At 38.9% G+C, this 23,676-nt stretch overlaps 1 protein-coding gene across 1 annotated transcript in view; it reads right to left on the bottom strand.

Moving 5' to 3' along the window:
- The window catches only part of LOC126279060 (protein bark beetle), a 313,877-nt gene that overhangs the window by 49,928 nt on the left and 240,273 nt on the right, over positions 1-23,676 (bottom strand). Inside the window, exons 22-25 of the mRNA XM_049979491.1 lie at positions 17,683-17,848; positions 13,897-14,134; positions 7,310-7,540; positions 2,592-2,745 (exon numbers count right to left, since the gene is read on the bottom strand). Coding sequence (XP_049835448.1) covers positions 2,592-2,745; positions 7,310-7,540; positions 13,897-14,134; positions 17,683-17,848 — 789 coding nt within the window. The remainder of the gene's footprint in view (positions 1-2,591; positions 2,746-7,309; positions 7,541-13,896; positions 14,135-17,682; positions 17,849-23,676) is intronic.

Here is a 23,676-nt window from a genome sequence, read left to right as displayed (position 1 = left end):
GAACTCATTAACTGCTGCTGCATCTAGTGGAGAAAATATGAACTACTGAAGTTATATTACAACCGCCAGCCATGTAGTGTGGTAAAAAACACCTTTTAGGGTCCGCGAAAGTGGCACCCGCAGGGGATACGAACACCGTCCACATGGCCGAAACATGCATGCCTGTATAGTGTATGGGCATAGTGTTGAATGTGTTACTGTCAGACATTATACAAAGGCTTCTTTTATTTATAATCACTTTCCTTAAGATAGCACAGTATTTCTTGTAAAACGAAGTCAATGCTACTTTTCTGTCTGGTCTAGCCATTTCATACAATATCTTGTGTTGTGCACATTATATTTTGAATCATTTTGTAATCCATGATTTTTTCAGAGCCTTATTAGTACCATTCTTCATTTTCTTGGGAACGCAGCTGTTAAAGATTGATTGAAACCATCCATAAATACATTAAATTTGGAACTGACACATGTTGCATTATGTACTTCCCTCAGACAGCTTCCTGTAAGGTTGCTGTAGAACTTTAAGTTGCCTGTTCAGTAGTGACTTTCCCTCTGTTTTCCATGACATTGCTTCACTGCAATCAATAATACTGCTTCACTGCAATCACGTAAGTTACTAAGTATGGCCAATTCTCCATCATAGTTAGAGAGGCATTCACTGCTGGATAAGCATTTACATCATTGATGAAGTGTTTATCTACAAGTGTGGTGTCTATTAGTGTGCTGCTTACCTGCGAAATTCTGGTGGGAAAACAAACAACAGAACCCAGGTTGCAAGTATTTAGTATCACTTCTAAACCACTTCTTTTGTATGACTCTTTCAGGGAATTAATATTAAACCCTCCAGAGACCATAATTTATTTTCTTTTGTTAGCTGGGTGGCATAATAATGACTCAAACTGCTCTAAAAATATTTTAAAATTTCCCAGTAGAGATCTACATACTATAATAATCATAAATGACTTTTCGGTGAACAACAGTTTGCAAGCACGGGCTTCCAATTATTGACCTCAGAAGAAACTATTGGCACTAGTAGATTTTAATGTGATATTATTTGTAACATACATGACAAATCATCCTTTCTCCACATTTTCCTTACAGAAATAGGATGTGATATTATTTTTAACAGACATGACAAATCATCCTTTCTCCACATTTTCCTTACAGAAATAGGATGCTAATTTATACTCCCCTATGTTTAATGTATCAGTTCAAGTAGTTATAATGGTGCTCGGACAGACATTTCTCATTCACTTCCCTTTGACATTGTAGATCATGCAATGAGACAAGAAATTTACTAGCTTTAGTTTGTTTCTCTCCCTCTCCCTCCAGTTTTCTGATGCATAATGATAAGCTTATTCAAACAAGTTTGTTTAGTGTAAGCCACTTCATGTACCTGGATTTCTTTCAAAGCAGTCTACCTGAGCAAGCTATTTAACTTAAGAAAGCTTACCTTTCACATCTTGAAATTAAAAGAATTCTACCCATAGTGACAGCTATCACAGCACTGATATGAGTCACACCTGAAGTCAAGACCAACCCAGTTTCTTCCCGGTTAGTTTCCCTTAAATGGAAATGTAACGTGGATGCTACACACTGTACATGAGAAGGGAACACAAACTTTTGAAATGTGGTGTTCCCAAAAAATGCTGAAGATTGAAATGGGGGAAAATACAGCATGACTACAGTATGCAGCTTGTTAAGGGGGGTAGGATGCAGCACTTATGCAGAAATGGAGATGTTTTCATGCGATAAACTACTGTGAAAAGAGCTGCAACAAACCAATCTTTGGACTGAACACAGCAGGAGTACTGTACCAAAAAGCCAAAATGTGGGAAATTACAGTGTACACATTGTTTTGATTTGATTTTAGAAGAAAGTTTGGCACATGTCATGCACAGTAGGTCCCTTGAAAAAGTATATGAACGTTTCACCTAAGCAAAGTGCAACCTTTCCCCTTAATATTACATTTATGGATATTAAAATAACAATGCAGGAAAAGATCGACTGCTGCTTACCATAAAGATGACATGTTAAGTTGCAGACAGACACAATTACATGAAACGTACACAAAGAGTTTTCAGCCACAGCCTTAATCAGAGAAAGGGAAATACACACCATTCATACACACAAGTAAGCATGCCTCACGCACACATGAACGCCAACTCTGGCAGCTCGAGCCACAATGCTGGAGTTGGCTTCATGTGTGCATGAAGTGTGCTTGCATATGTGTATGAGTGGTGTGTGTTTCTCTTTTTCTGATTAAGGCTGTGGCCGAAAGCTTTGTGTAAGTGTCTTTTAATTGTGCCTGTCTGCAACTTAATGTGTCATCTTCACGGTAAGTAGCAATTTTTCCTACACTTGGTATTCCTACCTGGAGTTTCCATTGTTAGATATTATAATACTTTGACATAAAAAACAGCAAAACCATTTGTGCTGCTATTATATTTGAATTTATACACTGCTTGTGTCCTATTAATAGTACTGTTTTAAATGGCAAGTTTCCAATCTCACAGAAGGAAATTACTCACAAAACATCCACATACAGTGCTGTACTTTTGCATCTATCTAGTTATATGCTGATATCCTACCTGATTCCACCCCAGTAGGTCAGGCCTGCCTGCAAATTACGCTGACCACAGTGTAGAAACACAAAGTCACCATCCCAGCTACAGCGATGTTCTGCAGCTCCTGGGGCTCTGCCATCCAAATGAATTCGACAATCCTCATAGTGAAGTTCATCACCTAACAAACACAAAGGGTAAACATTAAATTTCATTTAAACATTTCTATTCTTTTAATTCACTCTCCACCCTTATTTAATGAAATAAGAGCTTGATATTTCTTTTTAAAACATTATGGAAACCTTGACAATTGTTCTAGTTTCTTCATCCTGTCTATAGGCTTGTGGGGGCAAACTCAATGAAACATAGAAGAAATGAAGTGATAAGTAATAGAACTTAACTAACTGACAGAGATAAATAAAGAAAGACAACACTTGATTTCTCCAAAAGTGGAGAGATTTATAAATGCTGTACTTTCATGAATCATAGTGCATCTCATCATTATGGCAGCATTTTGAACTGATGAACTATTATCAAACTATCAGTCAAAATCATTGGCCACAAACAAGTTGTTTATACTCGGAAATTCAATACCCTATTTCCGAAAATATTACAGGGCACAACAGCAAATATAAAATTTGGGCTTAAAATACATTTTTATAAGTAATTTGTGGATACTGATCATTTGATAATGACCACAGAGACCAGAATCACTGACTGAGCTAGACATTTAGAGTTTTGTGTAATATATTCAGCTTAGTTAAGGATAAATTACGCCATTTAATACTTTTCTACTGATTCTGGGCATCAGTTCTAAGAAATTATTAAGAACTGTGAAAACTAGTTTTGAGCCAGATTTAGCACTTACTCTCTTCCAAATAGTCTTAACTCTAGCTTTCTTTTCCTTCCTTAATTTTTTGTTCATTCAAAAATCTTACTTTCTTTTTCCCTTTTCCATTTATATTGTGCATTAACATTCTTTGTTTTTCTCTGACTACATTATTTTTCTTTTCAACAATATGAAAGGATAAATTGCTACTCACTATATGGAGAAGATGTTGAGTCATAGGCAGACAAAAAAAAAGACTTCTATACATTTTAACTTTTGGCCAAACAGCCTTCTTCAGAAGTAGAAAAAACAAACACATTCACAACTCAGTCACACACAGTCTATAGCTGGCCACAGCAACCAGACACAGTGATCCGACGCTTGTGTTAATGAGTGTGTGTGTGTGTGTGTGTGTGTGTGTGTGTGTGTGTGTGTGTGTGTGTGTGTGTGTGTGTTCTATTTCAGAAGAAGACCTTTTGGCTGAAAGCTGAAATGTATAGCAGTTTTTTCATTGTTCCTGCCTGTGACTCAATGTCTCCTCTACACGTCATGGTGAGTAGCAGTATACCATCTTGTTATTCTATCCTGATCTTTCCATTGCTTTATTTTACCTTTCAGTTAATTCCTTAACATTATTTATTCCTTCATCTATTTTGTATCAACTAATAAGGACTACATTCCAACTTCAAGTCCTTAATTTTCCTTGTTATTTTATGTTTCCCCAATCCTCTTTTATTTTCTTCTTCAAATTGTTTTTCCTCCACTAGTTTATACTGTTCTTAATTCCGTTTTTTTTATGCCACCTTATAAATTTAGTATTATGTTTCTAAAATTTATCTTTGTTATTCATGATTCTTGAGTGTCATTTGTTTTCAGACATTTTTACATTTCTGTAACCCAAGCTAGATTTTATTTGCCGCCTTCCACAGCCAGAAGAAATTGCCATAATTAGGGCTACTTGTTTTGTGGTCTTCAGTTCTAAGATTAGCTTGATGCAGCTCAATGCTAGTCTATCCTGTGCAAGTACCTCTGCATCCATTTGAACCTGCATACTGTATTCAAGTCTTGGGCTTCCCCCACCCTTCTTCCCTCACTTCTTACCATTACCAAAGTGATGGCTCCTTGATGCTTCGGATGTATGCTATCATCTGATTCTTCTTTTGGTCCAACTGTGCCACAAATTTTTTCCACGCAGTAATTCATTACCTCTTCATTAGTTATTTGACCTAACACTCTAATCTTCAGCATTTTTCTGTATCATGGTTCTTACTACAGCCAGTGAAAGGAAACGGCAGCGGATGTATAACTTCTGTTGTTTCGCACTTTTAACAGGTCTCGTTCATGACAGAATCGGTATAATATGATGTCTAACTCCATAAATGTATCTGTTTTCTGCCTTTGTTTACATTCTGTTTCCACTCACATCCTATTATTTCTTGCATGAATGTTAGCCAGTAGTTCATTCCTATTTCCGAATCTGTGTCTGCCCTTGTCCCGAGTATCTTTATACATCCCTTCAGTTCATGATCACATCATCCTGTTGTTTTTGTTTCCACCTTTCTGTTCTTCTGATGCAGAATTTTTTAAAAATCTGATCATTAGAAATTCTGTTTTGTAGCTAGTAGTAGTAGACACTGCTTTCCACACAAATATTTTTTGATTAGGTTGACACAGCTAATAGTTCAGTTGGTAGGTACTCAGAAATAAGGAAAGGGTATTTGACAAAAGGTCAGATTTACTGAACTTTCAGTTGTATCTTTACCAGTTAGGACTGACAGATGAAATCAGTTCAAAAAAGAGCACCTCATTTTGTATTATTGTGAAATAGGAGGGTGGCACAGGTGTCATGGAATGATAAGCGAGTTGGGGTGGCATTAATTAAACCAAAAGCATTTTTCATTGCAAGAAGGTCTCTTCATGAAATTTCAATCGCCAACATTGTCCCCTAAACATGAAAATATTGTGTTTGCACCCACCGAGTAATAACCATCATAATAAGATGAGAGAAATCAGAGCTTGCATGAAAAGATTTTAAGTGTTCATTTTTCCCAGACACTGTTTGGGAATGGAATAGTAGAGAAATAGTCTCAGGATAGTTCGACGAACCCTTCGCCATGTAGTTAAGTGTCAATTGCAAAGGAACCATGTTGATACAGATGTAGATAACAAATTGCAAAAAATGCTTCTTTTAGCATTATAAATTTAATTTTACAGCATTTTTAAGAGTATAATGGTACATTCCTCTAATGTTCAATGTTCATCAATCTCATCAATTCCAAGAAGCCCGTTCTCCCGTAAAGGGGATGTTTATTTCCGCTAGTGTTGGGGAGTTTGGGAAACCCCTTAGTAGTTGGTCCCCCCCCCCCCCCCCCCCCTCGCTCCTCTCCACAACACTGTGTGCCTTGGTAGGTTTTGAACATGAGATTTTTTTCGCATGCTATTACAGTCTTACTGTTATGCTATGGATTTGGTACTCCCACTTTTGTATCCTAAAAAAAATTTTTGTTAATGCTGAATGGGTGTGTAATTGGAACATACAAGTGAAATCTTTCAAAGAAATGATTTCCAACTTCCATGCAGCAGGTCATCTTAACCAGGTTAAGAGTGTACATCTACACTACCACCAGGAGATGATCAGCCTAAAACACAAAACGGATCCCCAAGGACTTCACAAATTTGCAGCTGAACTACTTAATACTTGTGGTACTGAAAAATTCTGGTTGGACATCTAATCAGACATGATCATAGAGTATTTCCTAATTATAACAGTGAAGAGTTATAGACAACATCCTCACAGTCACAGCATAATGGATAGTGTGCTATGTAAATGGATCTTGGACATGCTGTGAATCCAACACATATGTAAATAAATAAACAGATTCAAACTCCTTACTAAAACTCATTTCCAGCTAATGTATGCTAGGGCATGCCACAGAGGTGACCAACTCCAAAACACAAGATTCTGGTGCTCTGTCATTTATATGCAATGCATATGACAATTCTCCCAACCTTAAGAAGGAAGACACTAATGTGGATTACAATGACGAGAAAAACCTTACTGATGACATCATCACTGAAGAGGCAGAAGCCAGTGCCTTTAACTTAACAATATGGACAAAAGAGGTCAAGGTGTTAACTTTCTTTGTATGATTCTGTATTCTGTTACATGCTTTTTCATTTGTAATAATTTTCTATTTTTAAATATACTTTCAGCTTGTAAAAAATGGTATTGTATTAGATATAATGGGGAAATTTTTATGAAATATACATTATACAGATAAAAAATTGTATTTTTGTTTCTGGTTATATACCTATAATGAATGAAGTACTCATTGAAGGTAAGGAAGATGGGAGCATTGTGGTTGTTAAGCACTGACAGTTAGATGCACCTACCATGAAAAACCAAGATTTGTTTTGCAACTTTTACACAACCTTAGCAGAAATGTGCACCCCACTGAGTGTAGGGAACAGTTTACTTGTGGCACTGACTGTTAAAAGCAATTACCATTATCCTCTTGAAAAAGATGTAAAATAACATTACAATGTTAAAACCTGAGGTTCTTATAGCCTTTTGATAATTTGATAATACTACCATTCGTTTGGATCTCTGTATCGTGATAAATATATGTTGTAGAAATATGTTTCAGCAGTAAAAACTGCAGAAACTTTTATTTTTAGGGGATCCAACAGAAAAAATTGTAGGGAAAAAACTGGCAAAATTTCATGGTTTTTAGGCTCCTCTAAGTTAGTACATGATTCTCAAGATCAAAAGCTTGGATTCTGCACTACCCATCACCTACATACAACATACTAAAAGTTCATAGAATTCTAACATTTTGTAAGGTCCACTGCACCAGCCAACTGCAATAGAAAAGCAAATATCATGTGCATAAAGAAAGTGCAAATCATTGAATACCTCGACACTGCAGTGGTTCAGGCCAGGCAGCGATGTGTGCTACTGAACCAGCATGATAGCTATATTGTCTTCCGTGACTGACAAACACCACATTAGAGTCAAATCCCAGTTCTCGACACACAACCTGTGCATCACGCTCACAAAAATGTGGATCACATATGGGAACCCATTGCAGTGACGTACGATTATAACGCTCCAAAAAGCCCTCCGCAGTTCTTGCTTGCATTGACCCTGTAAAAAAGATTCATTATACATATGAATTTCTCATTTAAGAAAGAGCCTAGGTTTATTGGCATTTAGTTTTTAAAAAAGATTTATATAAAAATGGTTACAGTTTAAGAACAAAGCAATCTGCTAAAAAAATGTTACTGTGTGTGTGTGTGTGTGTGTGTGTGTGTGTGTGAAGTGCAAACACGTGTGTGTATGCATGCGTGTTTTTCATATTCTTAAATTTATTTTCCCACAACATTAGTTTTTCTTTTATAATTACGAGGGTAATCCCAAAAGTAAGGTCTCCTATTTTTGTATAAGAACAGAACTCTGTTTGTGTGGCAATTGGTCACACTGTTATGAAGAGTGCTTCAGGCACTGTCTGTAAACATGCGCACGCCGTGCTGAGGCGCTCAGTCTTGGCTTGGCAGCCATTGAGAATGGAGCTCTTGTTGGATGTTACCGCCAAGTGCGAATTGCGTGCAGTTATATGGTTTTTGAACGCAAAGGGCACTGCGCCGATTGAAATCCATTGCCAATTGACAGAAGTGTACAGTAAGTCATGCGTGGATGTCAAAAATATTTGTAAGTGGTGTAGAGAGTTTGTAGCTGGTCAGACCGAAATTCACGACAAACAAAGGAGTGGCAGACCGTCCATTTCTGAGGAGACAGTGTTGAAGGTTGAGCAAAGATCGGCGGATCACCCTAGATGATCTCTGCACATTGGTTCCTGAGGTTTCCCAAAGCACTGCTCATTGAATTTTAACGGAAACATTGAACTACCGTAATGTGTGTGCAAGATGGGTGCCACGCATGCTGACTGAGGACCACATGCAGCAATGAGTTGATGCCTCCCGCGCATTTCTTCACCGCCTTGCAGCCGAACAGGACAACTTTCTGGACTCAATTGTCATGGATGACGAAACCTGGCCACACCACTGTGCACCTGAGACCAAGCAACAAACATGCTAGTGACGGCATCCTTCTTTGCCAAAGTCACAAAAATTCAAACAAACACAGTCTGCCGGTAAAGTCATGACAACCATTTTTTGGGATGAGAAAGGGGTACTGTTCATCGACTTTATGCCCACTGGGACCACAATCAATGCTGACAGATACTGCGAGACTCTGAAAAAACTCAAACAGGCGATTCAGGACCGGAGAAGAGGACTGTTGAGCAAAGGCGCACACATTCTCCATGACAATGCTCGCACACATCGCTCAGCAAACTGTTGCTCTCCTGCAACAGTCTCAGTGGAACATAATCACCGACCCACCCTATAGTCCTGACTTGGTGCCCAGTGACTATCACCTGTTCCCTACATTAAAAGAACATTTGGCCAGAAAGTGATTCAGCTCCGACAACGAGGTGAAAGAAGAGGTTCATAACTTTCTGAACAGCATGGCGGCGAGCCGGTATAACATGGTCGTACAAAACTGCCACAGTGTTTACAAAAATGCATCAACAGAAATGGTGATTATGTCAAAAAATAGCTAAATGTTCAAGTTGTAAACTGATGTAAACCACTGTAGAAATAAACAGGTCTATGTGCTTATAAAAAAATAGGAGACCTTACTTTTGAGATTATCATCATATTATAAGTAAGGAATAAGTTGCAGTGATGAGAAATTAAACTACAACCAGATTAATAAGGAAGAATCCTACAGAAGCAATATAAATAACACACTAAAATCTTTGAGAACAGTGATTTAATTAGTTAGGCACGTAGGTGAAGAATAATGGGAGGGTGAAAGGGGGGCAGAGAGCCAGCATTATGAAGTAGTAACAAAAGAGATATGTAAAGATACAGTGATAGAAACTCAAATATATACCTGTGACCAATCTCCTAGAAACTTTAATCATGCTTCAAGAAAGAAATTTCAGCAGAAAAAAAACTGAGAAACAATAATTTTAAAAATGAAACTGGCAAGAACACAGAGAACCATGTTCCTTTATTTTGGTGCATGCACTCTCATCTATTACTCTGCATAACAGAACTAAATGGCAGTGTTTCTTGGGGTCTTTGCTAGTGTAACAGTCAGTGATGAACATAAATGAATATTTTAAGATTTCCAATGATGCAGCTAATGTTAAAGAAGTCTTGTACTTTCATTAAGTCTATACTGACACGATATGACCGAAGAAAAAACAATCAGACATGATTTGGATTAATGGTATCTTTTGTGTAATGAAGCAGAATCTACATTAAAGATAATGACATTACAACTGAGCCAGCAGACAGGATTTACAGAAGATTTTTGCTTAGTTATAGTGCTTCAGAAGAGATGTGAACCACCTATGGTCAAACTTATTGGTCAGTTGAGTGCCTAGTGGAATTGACTCAGATTTTAAATTTCTGATATCAGAACTGCTCTCATTCAGTAAGTTATAAAGTCTGCTTGAAGGAGAAGATGTTATGGGACAGGATATAAATTGTAGACTCAGCAAAACCTTCGATCTCTACTCTAATCCCCAGGACCATCCCAAAAGCTTCCTCCAAATTCAAATCTCTCCTCATGCCAATTACCTCTCATATATTCGCCTTTTATATGCTACCAAACATTCTTAAACCTAACCATCTTGTATGTTCCACTGTGGATGGCTGGCTACAGCGCTCCCACAGAAAGAATCTTGGTTCTTGTTAACCAACACCTCAAACCTGTTGCCTACAGCCTAACCTCTCACATCAAGGATGGAAACCATTTCCTTAACCGTCTGTCGATGATTCGCACACCATTACCGGTGAGATCCTACTCATCACTATTGACACCACTTCCCTGTACACAAACATTCTCCATGTTCTCGAACCTACATTTGTAAAAAAGTATCTCTCCCTATTGATTCTGTGCCCACCACATCATCATTCCTTATACTCACGATAAATTATATCTTTATCTGTAAATTCTTCTTCTTCTTCTTCAAGGGGAAAAACAGCAACAAAGTCAAATCACAGTCATGAGCCCTCACATTTAAATGAAAAGCATCGCCATTCTCACCACAGACTGGTCAATCTGAATGCAGTATGGAGTAGTGTGGGGTCAGCACACTGCACTCTTGAATTATCAGACCTTGATTGCACAATTTCTCATTGAAATAGTTCCTCAACAGACATCATGAACCAGAGTGGACACCATTCCAGTCCCCCTACCAAAGAAAAATCGCTGGCAGGACTGGAGATCTAATCCATATCCATGCTGACCAGTCAGCTAGTCAGGTGGACTGTGAGCTCTCGCATGACACCCTCATATAGTAACCTTTTCATGACTCATCTCGAGGCAAATCCAGGTTCTGAGTCCCTTCATCTGCTTTGGGTTCATGGTCATGGCCCAGGACCACAACAGTCTATCATAATTCCTCCACAACCTTTTCTCCCCGCAGCTTCATGTGATTTTCCCAATCCCACTGTTCGTCTTCCTCGACACTGACCTCCACCTCTCAAATGGCCTCATAAAAACCTCTGTCTGTTTGAAACTCACTGTAACTAGGAAGCAGAAACGTGATTGTGAGGGAAAGTCATCTGTCCCACCCCTCATCTTCCCTTTGAACGATGAGAAGCTTCTGGCCTTGTCTAGCTTGATCTGTGATTCTTAAGTGTGTTGCCATAGCGCCACTTCTGCCACAGCTTTGCAACCGAGTTGCGGCCATTCATTCACTTAAGCATTCACTCTACAGAAGTGCTGAACATTTGTAAAGGGAGTCCTGATTTTCACTGTGCACCACTGCTAATCATGTTTGCTATTTTTAAGACCATTCAGTTACCAGACATAAAGAGCCAAGCAAAGGGCATCTTAGACAGGATATATGAATTTCTTCATAATTTTATATATAATCCAAAAGAAAGGCAAAATCTTAACAGCACTACAGACTGCAACAGCAAAAGGGGAGGTGTTTCACTCCGAACAGTAAAAAGAATATTGCAGAGGTGGTCAAGCAATGAAGTCACAGTCTCCGAGGAAAGATGTTAGTGAAAGAAGAAGTCACTGATTTGGAAAATTTCCAGGATATGGTAAATCATACTGTTATCAGATTTTATGACTGTGGCAAGTACCCCACAAGGCAAAAAGTTGCAGATGCATTAGATGACTAGCTTTGTTTCATAGGGGAGAGCCATTTATTTCTTAATCTTTTGAGTTTAAGGAACAAAAAATGCAATGATAGAGGACTAATTCTGATGGAAAGATCTGACATTGTAGCAACTAGGGAAATTTTTCTGATAAAAATTCACATCACTGAGGAAGAAAATCATCACCACCCTAATACTTACCTCGATAACTCATGCCAGGAAGCACATCTGGTAGGATTTGAAACGCAATGGGGGTTTGAAAGTGCTGACTAGCAAAAGAAACAGACTTGTTGTCAGCCATGCAGGATAACCTGAACATGGCTTTACAAAGGTGTACATCTAAAATTCACTTCCAGTGATTATCATGAAGCGACGAATAGTGATGTATCCTTTTAGACTGTCATTGCTGCAAATGACTTGCAGATCCTGTGTTTTGTGATGCATTTAGTTCTTCAGAAGAGAGCAATAAATTAACATTACCTGGTATGCTTTTTGTCATAACACTCTTTCCTCTCTTGCACTTTCTCGTGTCACTTCCCCTTTCCTCTCTCCTTCCAAAACATTTCAGTACAAGGCAGCATGGCTGCCAAGAATACAGCATTTGTGCTGGCATCCATGAAATTTAACAAATGAGCAGTAATAACATATTTAGCTACAATATACATTATAATTCACATCAGAATACATTAACGTGGAAAGACCCAATTAGTAAGCTATGGCTGCTATTTCCCCATAGTGTATTCAAACATTTCCTTGATATATGGTACTACAGTAATAAAAAATTGTTTAAAGAAAACCATTGTTTGCATCCGACTGTAAAAGTTTTATTGTAATGTATTGTCTACAGATTTCAGCACTCATGCCATTTTCATGTGAGTCTCTTGTAAGCACAGGGGTCTGACAGGATTGTTCAAAGGCACAGTGTGCTGGATATGATTCGACTGGTGCAGACCTCCAGGCTTGCAACTTTGATGAAAGAAATATACACTGAGAATAGGAATTTGGGGAGAGGGGGGATTGTGCAGAAAATGTGGGGGGGTTTACCTTCTATATCTGCCATTCCAGCTGCCAGTCTCACTGCTCTATAGTATAAACACCAATAGTAATGACACTTTGATTGCTGTCATTCTTTCACATTAAAGAGTCTCTTTCATAAAATCTGGCCATCCGCAGGTGGCACATTTACCATGATGAACAAAGGGTCTTACCAAGGTTTTTGCAGACAGAGGCAACCCTCCAAACCTTATCCACAAAGAGATGCCCCATGCCATATCCACACATGCTCCTAATCCTCCAGTCACTTGCAAATGACCAGTCCTCTCACCACCCAGTATTATCCTAGACTGGAACAACAATCAGGGCTTTAACTGCTTACCTTCATCCAACAAATGAGAAATATCTAAGTCATAATCCTTCCCAGCTCTCTGAGTCTGCTGCCCGCCCTGTCTATGAAATAACTTGGTGCACCCTTCTGCCACACCTCTTTACACATATATCACCTCTTGGTGGAAGGCCCAAGGGAGAGATCTGTCTGTCAGCACATCCCATCCCACTCCCATCAAAGGTACAACCCTTGTTAGAGGCTGGATGACCACCAACCAGCTATCTACCTGAATGAATGGCCACTGCCAAACTGTGACAAAGAGCAGAGTTGACCACACAAAGGCTGAACACACTGCTGAGCAGAAATCACTCAACTTCAATGGATTCTCCAGAACCTTGGCCATCTGGATATTTCCCCTCCCAACTGCATCTTCTCTGAATTATGTAGATGAGAACTGTACTTGCAACACGTTTTTCAACCCCACAATTGTCTTCAATCTCCAGTAGGCCCTGTTCCACACCCACACCAATCCACATGGCTCCCATCTCATTCGCACTCTCCTCATTTTCCTTCTTCCTCTGTTGTGTCTCCACCTTGAAGTCCATTCCTCCAGTTCTTGTGTGCAACAAACACCAGCTGCCTGCACCAGAGTGAGCTCACTGTCCCACGTTTCTATTCAAACCCCTTTCTGGCTCTTTTTGCCATTTGCCATACATTCCTCTCTCCACCCCTCCCACTTTCAACCCATCTCCATTCTCTTCTTTATCAAATCTGCTTGACACAACCCTACATTCTTATTGAACAATAGCACTGGTATAATTTCATTAGCTGTGACAATGTAGACAAGGGTGTGTGTGTGTGTGTGTGTGTGTGTGTGTGTGTGTTTTCTGTATCGGTTAGCTCTGATGGAGAAAACTGCCACAAGCTGTCTTCACGTGAAGTTATCAACTTCCGCTTCCTCTCTATTTTGTCCACTGTGTCTTGCTCACCTTGCATGTTTGCTTCCCCTGTGCAATTATTTGGCAATGTGCACAGGCGAACTGTAGGTTGACCTTGTGCCAGCACAGAAGCCATCTGAGTTTTCATGTCTGAAGAAGCCTGATGTGTCAGAGGACGCAGTATAACTTCTTGACCTGGTCTACCATTTGCCTTAAGTGAGCCCAGAACCAGTATCCCCACATTTGGTGCAAATTCAATCACCACGCCTGGAGATAGTGACAGGGTTACCTGTGGACAAGCAAAGTATTTAAAGGAAAGATACTAGCAGGAACAGCTTCATTATTAAATCCCTTACACAGTGTGGGAAACATTTCACTACTCTCACAATGTGTGTGGGTGATTACAATTATAGTTAAAAAAATAGTTTTCCATCTTTTCACACAAATGCATATCATACTTGAACATATTTCAGGGTAGTTTTACTTCTTCATATATCTGATAACATCAAATGTTTTCTACTGAGACACCATAATACACAAACCAATGTGAGTAAATGCAAGATATTTGCAAAAGACTGGAAAAGCAAAAGTAACAGGGAATTGGAAGGTTGTTTGTCTACTAATGGACTTATATGTTTTAGCAACAGATCAAGAAAGACATAACAGTAATAAAGCTTCTACATGAAAGGAGAGTGAAGAGATGTGCAAATGAACAAAATTTACACAAAAAATGCTCAGCAAAACAGAACTACCCATTTAACAGTTTTTTCACCAACTGTGACATTGTTCTTGTTCCTTCCTTCTAAATCCACATAGTCATCTTTGTCCCCTGTTGCTGCAGCCTGATTGGAGTGAGTAAAGACCTTGGGTATGTGGATGACGAGAACACATTTGGTATATAATGTAGAAAAACATAGGAACAGGTCAGGAATGGTTAGAAAAGATTCCAGTAGTGTAGTTCATGTAGATGTATGAAAGGGAGGCATCTGATCATACAGTCATACAAGAATGCCATATTGTGCTACAGGAAACATATACAGAGTTTGTTTGGTACTTTATGAAATTAAAGGAAGCTACATAATACTTGTCATGTTTTTGCGTAAAACCTGTAGATGATCAATTCTCAGATCACAGTAACATATAACAAAGCAGCATTTGCACTCCCTTTCGAGAACTAGCTCTTCTTCTAGCAATAGTAAGCACATTCATATAGGCACCCAAACACACACACCTGTCAAATCCTCCCATGGCCACAGGAGTGTGCATTTGGGTGCGTGTGGTTATGTGAGTGAATGTGTGTACTATTGCTAGAAAAAGAGCTACTGCTTGAAAGCTAGTGTGAATGCTGTTTTCTGTTGTGTTACTCTGCTCCACACATCGATCCACTATAGGTGAGTGATTACCTTTCCCTTATTTTATATACTGCTTCATCCAGGAATTTCATCTTTCACAGCCCAAGGATAGGCCATTTTTATTGCTGGACTGGTACACGTAACAGCACAATTCTCAATACCTGAAGAAGATGACTAGCTCAGTCATCAAAATATTGTGCATGAAATGGAAATAATAATTTGGCTGAACACCTGGAAACACAAGCAATGACCGCAAAATTGTCAGCACCTGAAAAAGATGTCTGAGCTGGCCATCAAAATACAGGGTGATTTAAAAAGATTGACACCACTTCAGATGGCTATATTTCCTGCGCTATACACTGTACTTGAATTCTGCCAAGTATATTTCTATATTTGAAAGAGGATATCATAAAGTTTCAGATACTACCACTGGAGCACTTCAGCACCATACTGTCTGCAGCATATACTGCATCAGTTGAAAGCAAGATGGCTGCTACGCAACACAGGATTTTTATATTCATGTGTTCAGTAATAGCAAGTCTGTGATTGCAGTGCAATGAGAATTTTGCCATAAGTTGCACCTCCAGTGAGGGAGAGCACTGGTTGTTGGAATAAACAATTTGATGAAACTGGCTCTCTATGTAATGGTAAAAGCCCAGGCCACCCATATGTATTGGAGGAACATGTGGAGCATATTCCACTGAGCTTGAAACGTAGCTTGTTCCTCAAATGAATGAAGGTTCAAGAGATTAAATTTTAGAGCAGGGTGAAACTCCACCCCATTGGCGTCTGAATGTTCGATATTTCCTGAACAAATATGTACCTCAACAATGGATAAGTCTCACAGGGAATGGAGACTTAGTACTTCACTTCTGGCCACTGGTGCGTCCTGATCTCACACCCTGAAATTTTTTCTTGTAGCAGTTTGTGAAAGACGGAAAATACATACCATCTATTCCCACAGATTTGAAAGACCTCAGAAAACATATAACAGCTGTGGTGATCTCTAAGACAGTCATCATCTAGTGTGGGATAAATTCAGCTACCTTCTGCATCAGGGGTTCCCAGACACTGGTGCACGTGCCACTGACGGTGTACAAGGACATTTCAGGTGATACGCATACAAGTAAACAAAACATGAACTGATACAAGTAAATTTTTCTCTTACTTTATTCTTACAGTAAAATGATAGTGAGAAATTTTTAAACTAAAATGATAGTGAGAAAACTGATTGATAAAGAGTAGAACATATACAATGTCAAAGAAAACGGATTTGCTGCAAAATGTTTGTTCTGGATTGGATGCAGGACACAGGAAGATCTGAATGTACCCTCCTCACCCCCTCCCTTTACTAGCCATCACTTCCTTGGACGGGAATGATTAATCTTATTTTGATGTTGGCAATATATTGATAAAGCCTTGTTGCTTATCCAAAAGATTTTCTGCCACTTTGCAACTGCTGCCAGTATAACGTGGTGTACCAATTTTTTGTCATCGTTGCTTTGTTGGGTGTTACATTACAGTGACAAAGATGTCAAAAATTATTGCTCTCATATCAATCCTCACCCTGCAACAGTCATTGCTCAGCATTTTGCAGCCCCCCCCCCCCCCCCCCCCTGTCCTCCTCCACCACCTCAGGATTCATTTAAAGGTGAACAAGCTACAAGCTATAGTGGTGTGGCCAATTTTCTAAAACTATCAAGTGTTACACAATGGCAAAAAGTCTGGAAATCCCTGGTCTAGATGTTACTGGTGCGGCCCAACGAGCCCACATTGAATATCCAAAAACTTTCATGTATGTATAGCCAAATGTAATTTACAGAATTAAAATACAACATATAGTTCAGGAAATATAGGCAAGTTCAGATGAGCACATCATTAACTTACATTTGTCCCTGGAGCTTTGCCATGTGAGTTAGTCAACACCACATGTGAAAAAATAAAACAATCAAGGTAAATTATGAAAATATGATGACCAGGGCTATTTTAATATTCATGGTAACTTACATCTGAGAAGTGACTGAATAGAAGTTAATAAGCACCTTAACTTTTGCTACTGACCAAAATATTGGTAAAAGAGTTACATGAGATATTTCAATCTAGTTTTAAAAGCCGGATAGCTTTTAGACTAAGTGTAGAACATGATAGAAATATAACTGAGTTGGCTTTTTCTCTGGATGACAAACGGATGAATGTGGCATGAAAATTTCAAAGCTATTCCAGTCAGTGTAAGCAAATTTACTTCATTATTATTCAGTTTATGTAGAGAACTAATCATTTAATGTACTCTTATGAGGCTACAATATTTTTGGACAAATATAAATTCCACTAATCTTATGTGTTGTAACCCGCACTTTGTTATAAATTTTGCTATGATCTTTCCTCTCTCTAAATAGACTGTATGTCCTTGTCCTTTCACTTTCTGTACTACCACATGTAACATAAACAATGAATAGTCAATAAACAGGTATAATCTGTCACTGACCTGTGGTAAAATTGTGAGATCGGATCGCACAATGTATGGTTGTTCTCTGTAATTCAGCGTCATTGATTTATCAAGTCGACCATGCAGGTTGTCAGGGTCAACAGGAACTGGTGTTTCCCATGACACTGATACTGATGAGTCCAGTGAGTCTTCAGTAAGAAATGGACTGAAAAAAAAAAAAAAAAAAAAAAAAAAAAAAATCGTTTCACAAAAACTGAGATATAAATTAAGGTAATGTAGATGCAAACAATTTAAGAACCTTTAGATTGAAGGCTTTCATGGAGTATATCAAACATCACAAAACTTTTTGGATACTTGCAACGTCATTTCTTCAACTATCTTCTACTAATGTTTTGACAGTGATGCTGCTGAATGAGCTCAGGAACATCGCGTTACTTTTTCTGTTCCACATTTGGTAAGCCAATAAAAATCTGAGACTTCTGTGTGTGTGTGTGTGGGGGGGGGGGGGGGGGCTGGCTGGCACCACATTGTTCCATTTAATAATTATTATGTGACATGTCAATAATATATTCTTCATATGGTTCAGATTCACTGATGCCATCTTCATGGTCTGGACCAAGAATGAGGACACCCAGGAACTCCATACTTTCACCTTCATTTGCTTCCTCTGGTCCTCCCCAGCCAAACAAGCCACGTTCCTCATTGTCAACCCCCAGCTCAAGGATTGCTACATCAGTACCTCCATCCACACCACACCTGCAAATGACCAACAATATCTCCTCTTTGGTATGTGCCACCTATTCCACAGTAAGAAGCACTTTCCATACACCATAGCCATCATGTGTTGTCACAACTGTAGTGATGGTCAGTCGCTCTCCAAGTATGCCAGTGGTGTCACTAAGGCCTTCACAATCCAATATTACCCTCCCGACAATGGTTTTCTGCTGCCCATCCAACTTATGCAATATCATTATCTGACTTATTCCAGTAAGACCAGTTACCACACATCCTCCCACTATCACCTTCTCCAGTCCCATTACAGGCATCTCCTAGCCCATCTAAGGCACGGCTGCCTGTGAAAGCACCTATGAGATCTATTAACTTAGCTCCAAACCACTGAGTGGCATTATATTGGGCATGACCAATAACAAGTTGTCTCTCCATTTGCATAGCCACCGCCAAACTGTGGCCAAGAGACAGATGGACCACCCAGTTGCTGAGCATGCCACTCAACACAATGTGCTTGATTTCAATGACTACTTCACAACCTATGTCATCTGAATTCCTCCCACCAACACGGGCTTTCCTGAACTGTTTGTGTGATAACGCACGATGCAACACATCTTTAGTTCCTGTAAACCCCTAGCCTCAATGTTCACTGGTCTCTGTCATTATCCCATTCCCTGCTCCCATTCCAAACCCACAGTCCTTCATCCTTGCAGCACTCCTGCATGGCTCTTTCCCTTTCTCTAGTTCTCTCCTCACCATTTTACATCTCCCCCCCCCCCCCCAAACCTCTTCTGGGGTGCTGCACCTGGCAGCCCACTATACTATGGAGAGTAGAACCTCCAAACCTAACACCTCAGTAGAGTGTTTAGATTTTGCGGTGTGCAGTTGCAGCTGTAGTGGTTATAAAGCTAAGTACTGACAAAGTTATTTGTGCTCTGTTATACAGTTATTCAATTTAATAGTTTTCAGCGGTGTTTCGTGCTGTTTGTGGCAAAATAACGATTTAATAAACTTTTGGAAACGTTCGCTTGCTATCTTTTTTTAGAGTTGTCTATGTATGAAAGTTGTTTAGTAAATTTTATGCTTTACTTTTCAGCTGGTGTTTCTTATTGTTTCTATTGAAATATTTCAGTAAAATTTTCAGTCAGTGCTTTAACTTCGTTGAGTGTTGAATTTTTGGTTTTAGCTAATAATTTTTTGAAGTTTTGTTGGTATTGATATTAGCTGTGGTGTAGTAGTATTAATACAGGTAGTTGCTTTCTTAGTAGACAGAGAATTTTGAGACCACTATTGTTAATTCTATAAATAGTTCTGCTTCTATAACTGAACTTAGGTAATGTAAACATGTAGTTTTTTCCAGTGACTGTAAAATTTTACCATGAGTGAGAAGTGTGGGCTTCTGTAAAGAATTAATGTTAGTATTTTGCAGCTAAGACTTATTAAACTGATAGTTCGGTAGTTTTCACATCTGTCAACTCCTGCTTTCTTTTGTATTGGAATTATTATATTCTTCTTGAAGTCTGATGGTATTTCTACTGTCTCATACATCTTGCTCACCAGATGGTTGAGTGTTGTCATGATATATGCCACTACTTTTAATGAAATGTTGTATACTCCCGAGGCCTTGTTTTGACTTGGGTCTTTCAGTGCTCTGTCAAATTATTCAGGCAGTATCATCTATATCCTGTTCAATTTCTATAATATTGCTCTCAAGTACATCGCCCTTGTATAGACCCTCTATATACTCTCTCCAACTTTCTGCTTTCCCTTCTTTGCTTAGGATTGGTTTTCCATCTGAGCTCTTGATATTCATACAGGTGGTTCTCTTTTCTCCAAACGTCTCTTTAATTTTCCTGTAGGCAGTATCTACTTTATTCCTAGAGATATATGCCTCTACATCCTTGCATTTGTCCTCTAACTATCCCTGCTTGGCCATTTTGCACTTCCTTTTGATCTCATTTCTGAGATGTTTGTATTCCTTTTTATCTGCTTCATATACTGCATTTTTATATTTTCTCCTTTCATCAATTAAATAAAATATTTTTTCTGTTACCCAAGGATTTCTACTAGCCCTCGCCTTTTTACACACTTGATCCTCTGCTGCCTTCATTATTTCATCTCCCAAAGCTACCCATTCTTCTTATACAGTATTTCTTCCCCCTGTTTTTGTCAATCATTCCCTAATGCTCTCCCTGAAACTCTCTAGAACCTCTGGTTCTTTCAGTTCATCCAGGTCCCACCTCCTTAAATTCCCACCTTTTTGCAGTTTCTTCAGTTTTAATCTACAATTCATAACCAATAAATTGTGGTCAGTGTCCCTGGAAATGCCTTACAATTTAAAACCTGGTTCCTAAATCTCTGTCTTGCCGTTATATAACCTATCTGAAACATTCCAATGTCTCCAGTACTCTTCCACATATACAACCTTCTTTCATGATTCTTAAACCAAGTGTTAGCAATGATTAGGTTTTGCTCTGTGCAAAATTCTACCAGGCGGCTTCCTCTTTCATTCTTTGCCCCCAAGTCTTTCTCATCCTTTTCCTACTATCTAATTCCAGTCCCCCGTCACTATTAAATATTCATCTTCCTTAACTATCAGAATAATTTCTTTTATAGCTTCATACATTTCTTCAATCTCTTGATCATGTGTGGAGCTAGTTGGCATATAAACTTGTACAACTGTGCTAGGCGTGGGCTTCATGTCTATCTTGGCAACAATAATGTGTTCACTATGCAGTTATAAGAGTCAAGGAGCATGAAAGGGAACAGTGGTTTGGAGGGAAGTGAGACTGGTTTGTAGCCTATCCCCAATGTTACTCACTCTATACACTGAGCATACAGTAGAGAAACCAAAAGAAAAATTTGGAGAAGAAATAAAAACTTTGCGGTTTTCCAATGACGTTGTAATTCTGCCAGAGACAGCAAAGGACCTGGAAGAGCAGTTGGCACTTGAACAGAATGGACAGTGTCTTGCAAGGAGGCTATAAGATGAACATCAACAAAATGAGGATAATGGAATGTAGTCTACTTAAATCAGGTGATGCTGAGGGAATTATATTAGGAAATGAGACACTTAATGTAGTCGGTTAGTTTTGCTATTTGGGGAGCAAAATAACTGATGATGGTTGAAGTACGGAGGATATAAAATGTAGACTGGCAATGGCAAGGAAAGCGTTTCTGAATAAGAGAAATTTGTTATCATCGAGTATAGATTTAAGTGGCAGGAGGTCTTTTCTCAAAGTATTTGTATGGAGTGTAGACATGTATGGATGTGAAATGTGGACGATAAATAGCTTGGACAAGAAGTGAATAGAAGCTTTCGAAATGTGGTGCTACAGAAGAAATCTGAAGATTAGATGGGTAGATCACATAAATAATGAGGAGGTGTTGAATAGAATGGGAGAGAAGAGGAGTTTGTGACACAACTTGACTACACATGTTCTGAGGCATGAAGGGATCACCAATTTAGTATTGGAGGGCAGTGTAGAGGGTAAAAATTGTAGAGGGAGACCAAGAGACAAATACACTAAGCAGATTCAGAAGGATATAGGTTGCAGTAGGTACTGGGAGATGAAGAAGCTTGCACAGGATACAGTGGCATGGAGAGCTGCATCAAACCAGTCTCTGGACTGAAGACCACAACAACACACTGCCTGACAAAAAGTGAAGGGCCAAAATGAGGTGCTACAGAAGAATGCTGAGGATTAGATGGGTAGATCATGTAACTAATGAGGAGCTACTGAACAGAACTGGGGAGAAGAGGAATTTATGGCCCAACTTGTCTGGAAGAAGGTATCAGTTGGTAGGACATGTTCATCAAGGGATCACCAATTTAGCATTGGAGGACAGTGTGGAGGGTAAAAATCATAGAGGGAGACCAAGAGATGAATACACTAAGCCAATTCAGAAGGATGTAGGGTGCAGTAGTTACTTGGAAATGAAGAAGCTAGCAAAGGATAGAGTAGCATGGAGAGCTGCATCAAACCAGTCTCTAGACTGAAGACCACAACAACGACATGCTGTTCATAGTATCTTATCCGCATTCCTATTTTTTATTCATTATTCAACCAACTCCTGCATTACCCCTATTTGATTTTGTATTTAGAACCTTGTATTCACCTGACCAAAAGTCTTGTTCCTCCTACCACTGAACTTCACTAATTCCCACTATATCTAACTTTAACCTATCCATTTCCCTTTTTAAATTTTCTAACCTACCTATCCAATTAAGTGATCTGACATTCCACACTCTGAACTGTAGAAAGCCAATTTCCATTCTTCAGATAATGATGTCCTCCTGAGTAGTCCGAATGGGGACTATTCTACCCTCTGAATATTTTACCCAAGAGGACGCCCTCATCATTTACCCATACTGTACGGCTGTGATTTATCCTTGCTTTCAGCTGTTCACAGTACCAGCACAGCAAGGCTATTTTGGTTGATGTTACAAGGCAGACCAGTCAATCATCCAGACTGTTGCCCCTGCAGCTACTGAAAAGGTGCTACCCCTCCCTCTTCAGAAACAACATGTTCGTCTGACCTCTGAACAAATACCCCTCCTTTGTGGTTGCACCTACGGTATGGCTACCTATTTCGCTGAGGCATGCAAGCCTCCCCACCAAAAGCAAGGTCCATGGTTCATGGGGGTAGGAAGCTCAAATTCATAGCAGCCTTTTTGTTCTGTTGATCTGTGACTCAACATCTGCTTCATAGGGTATGAGTAGTAATCTATTCTTTTCATGATGTTGTCAAATGATTTAATCCAATTGTAATTAATATTAAAAATAGAAAAGAAACGCAAAAAAATCACTGTGAATGTGTATATTGACAAGAAAAGAAACAAAAAAACAAAAATCACTGTGAATGTGTATATTGAGCAGAGTGTTCCTATTGTCAGTTTAGTTTTCCTCATTTTATATGCGTGTTACTCATTTGTAACTTCCATCTCTGCTTTCATCAACTTCTAAAAAATTTGGAAACTTTCTCCTTCTGCTCTGATGTAAAAAAGTTATAAAGTGTTACAATAATAATTGTTTTCCTTTTTTCCTTGTTTTATGAATGTGTTAGTTGTTCTTTCCACTATGTCTACATTTTATTTATTCTGCAAGCAAGGGCACACTCTCAACTGTGTTGGCGATCTTTATACAATACAATTCTGTGATTTGTGAAACATACACACATCAATTGTTACAAATGGATTACTACTTCAGAAAAGGATAGTGTACTGTTTCGAGAATTTCTGCATAAATTCTAGAACCACTCAGCCTTCTACCATCTCGAACACACGATATTTTAAATAGAAGT

Source organism: Schistocerca gregaria, chromosome 6, assembly GCF_023897955.1.
Source record: "Schistocerca gregaria isolate iqSchGreg1 chromosome 6, iqSchGreg1.2, whole genome shotgun sequence".
NCBI lineage: Eukaryota > Metazoa > Arthropoda > Insecta > Orthoptera > Acrididae > Schistocerca > Schistocerca gregaria.
The sequence above is the reverse complement of the archived record's forward strand: the minus strand, read 5'-3'. Positions and strand labels throughout refer to the sequence as shown.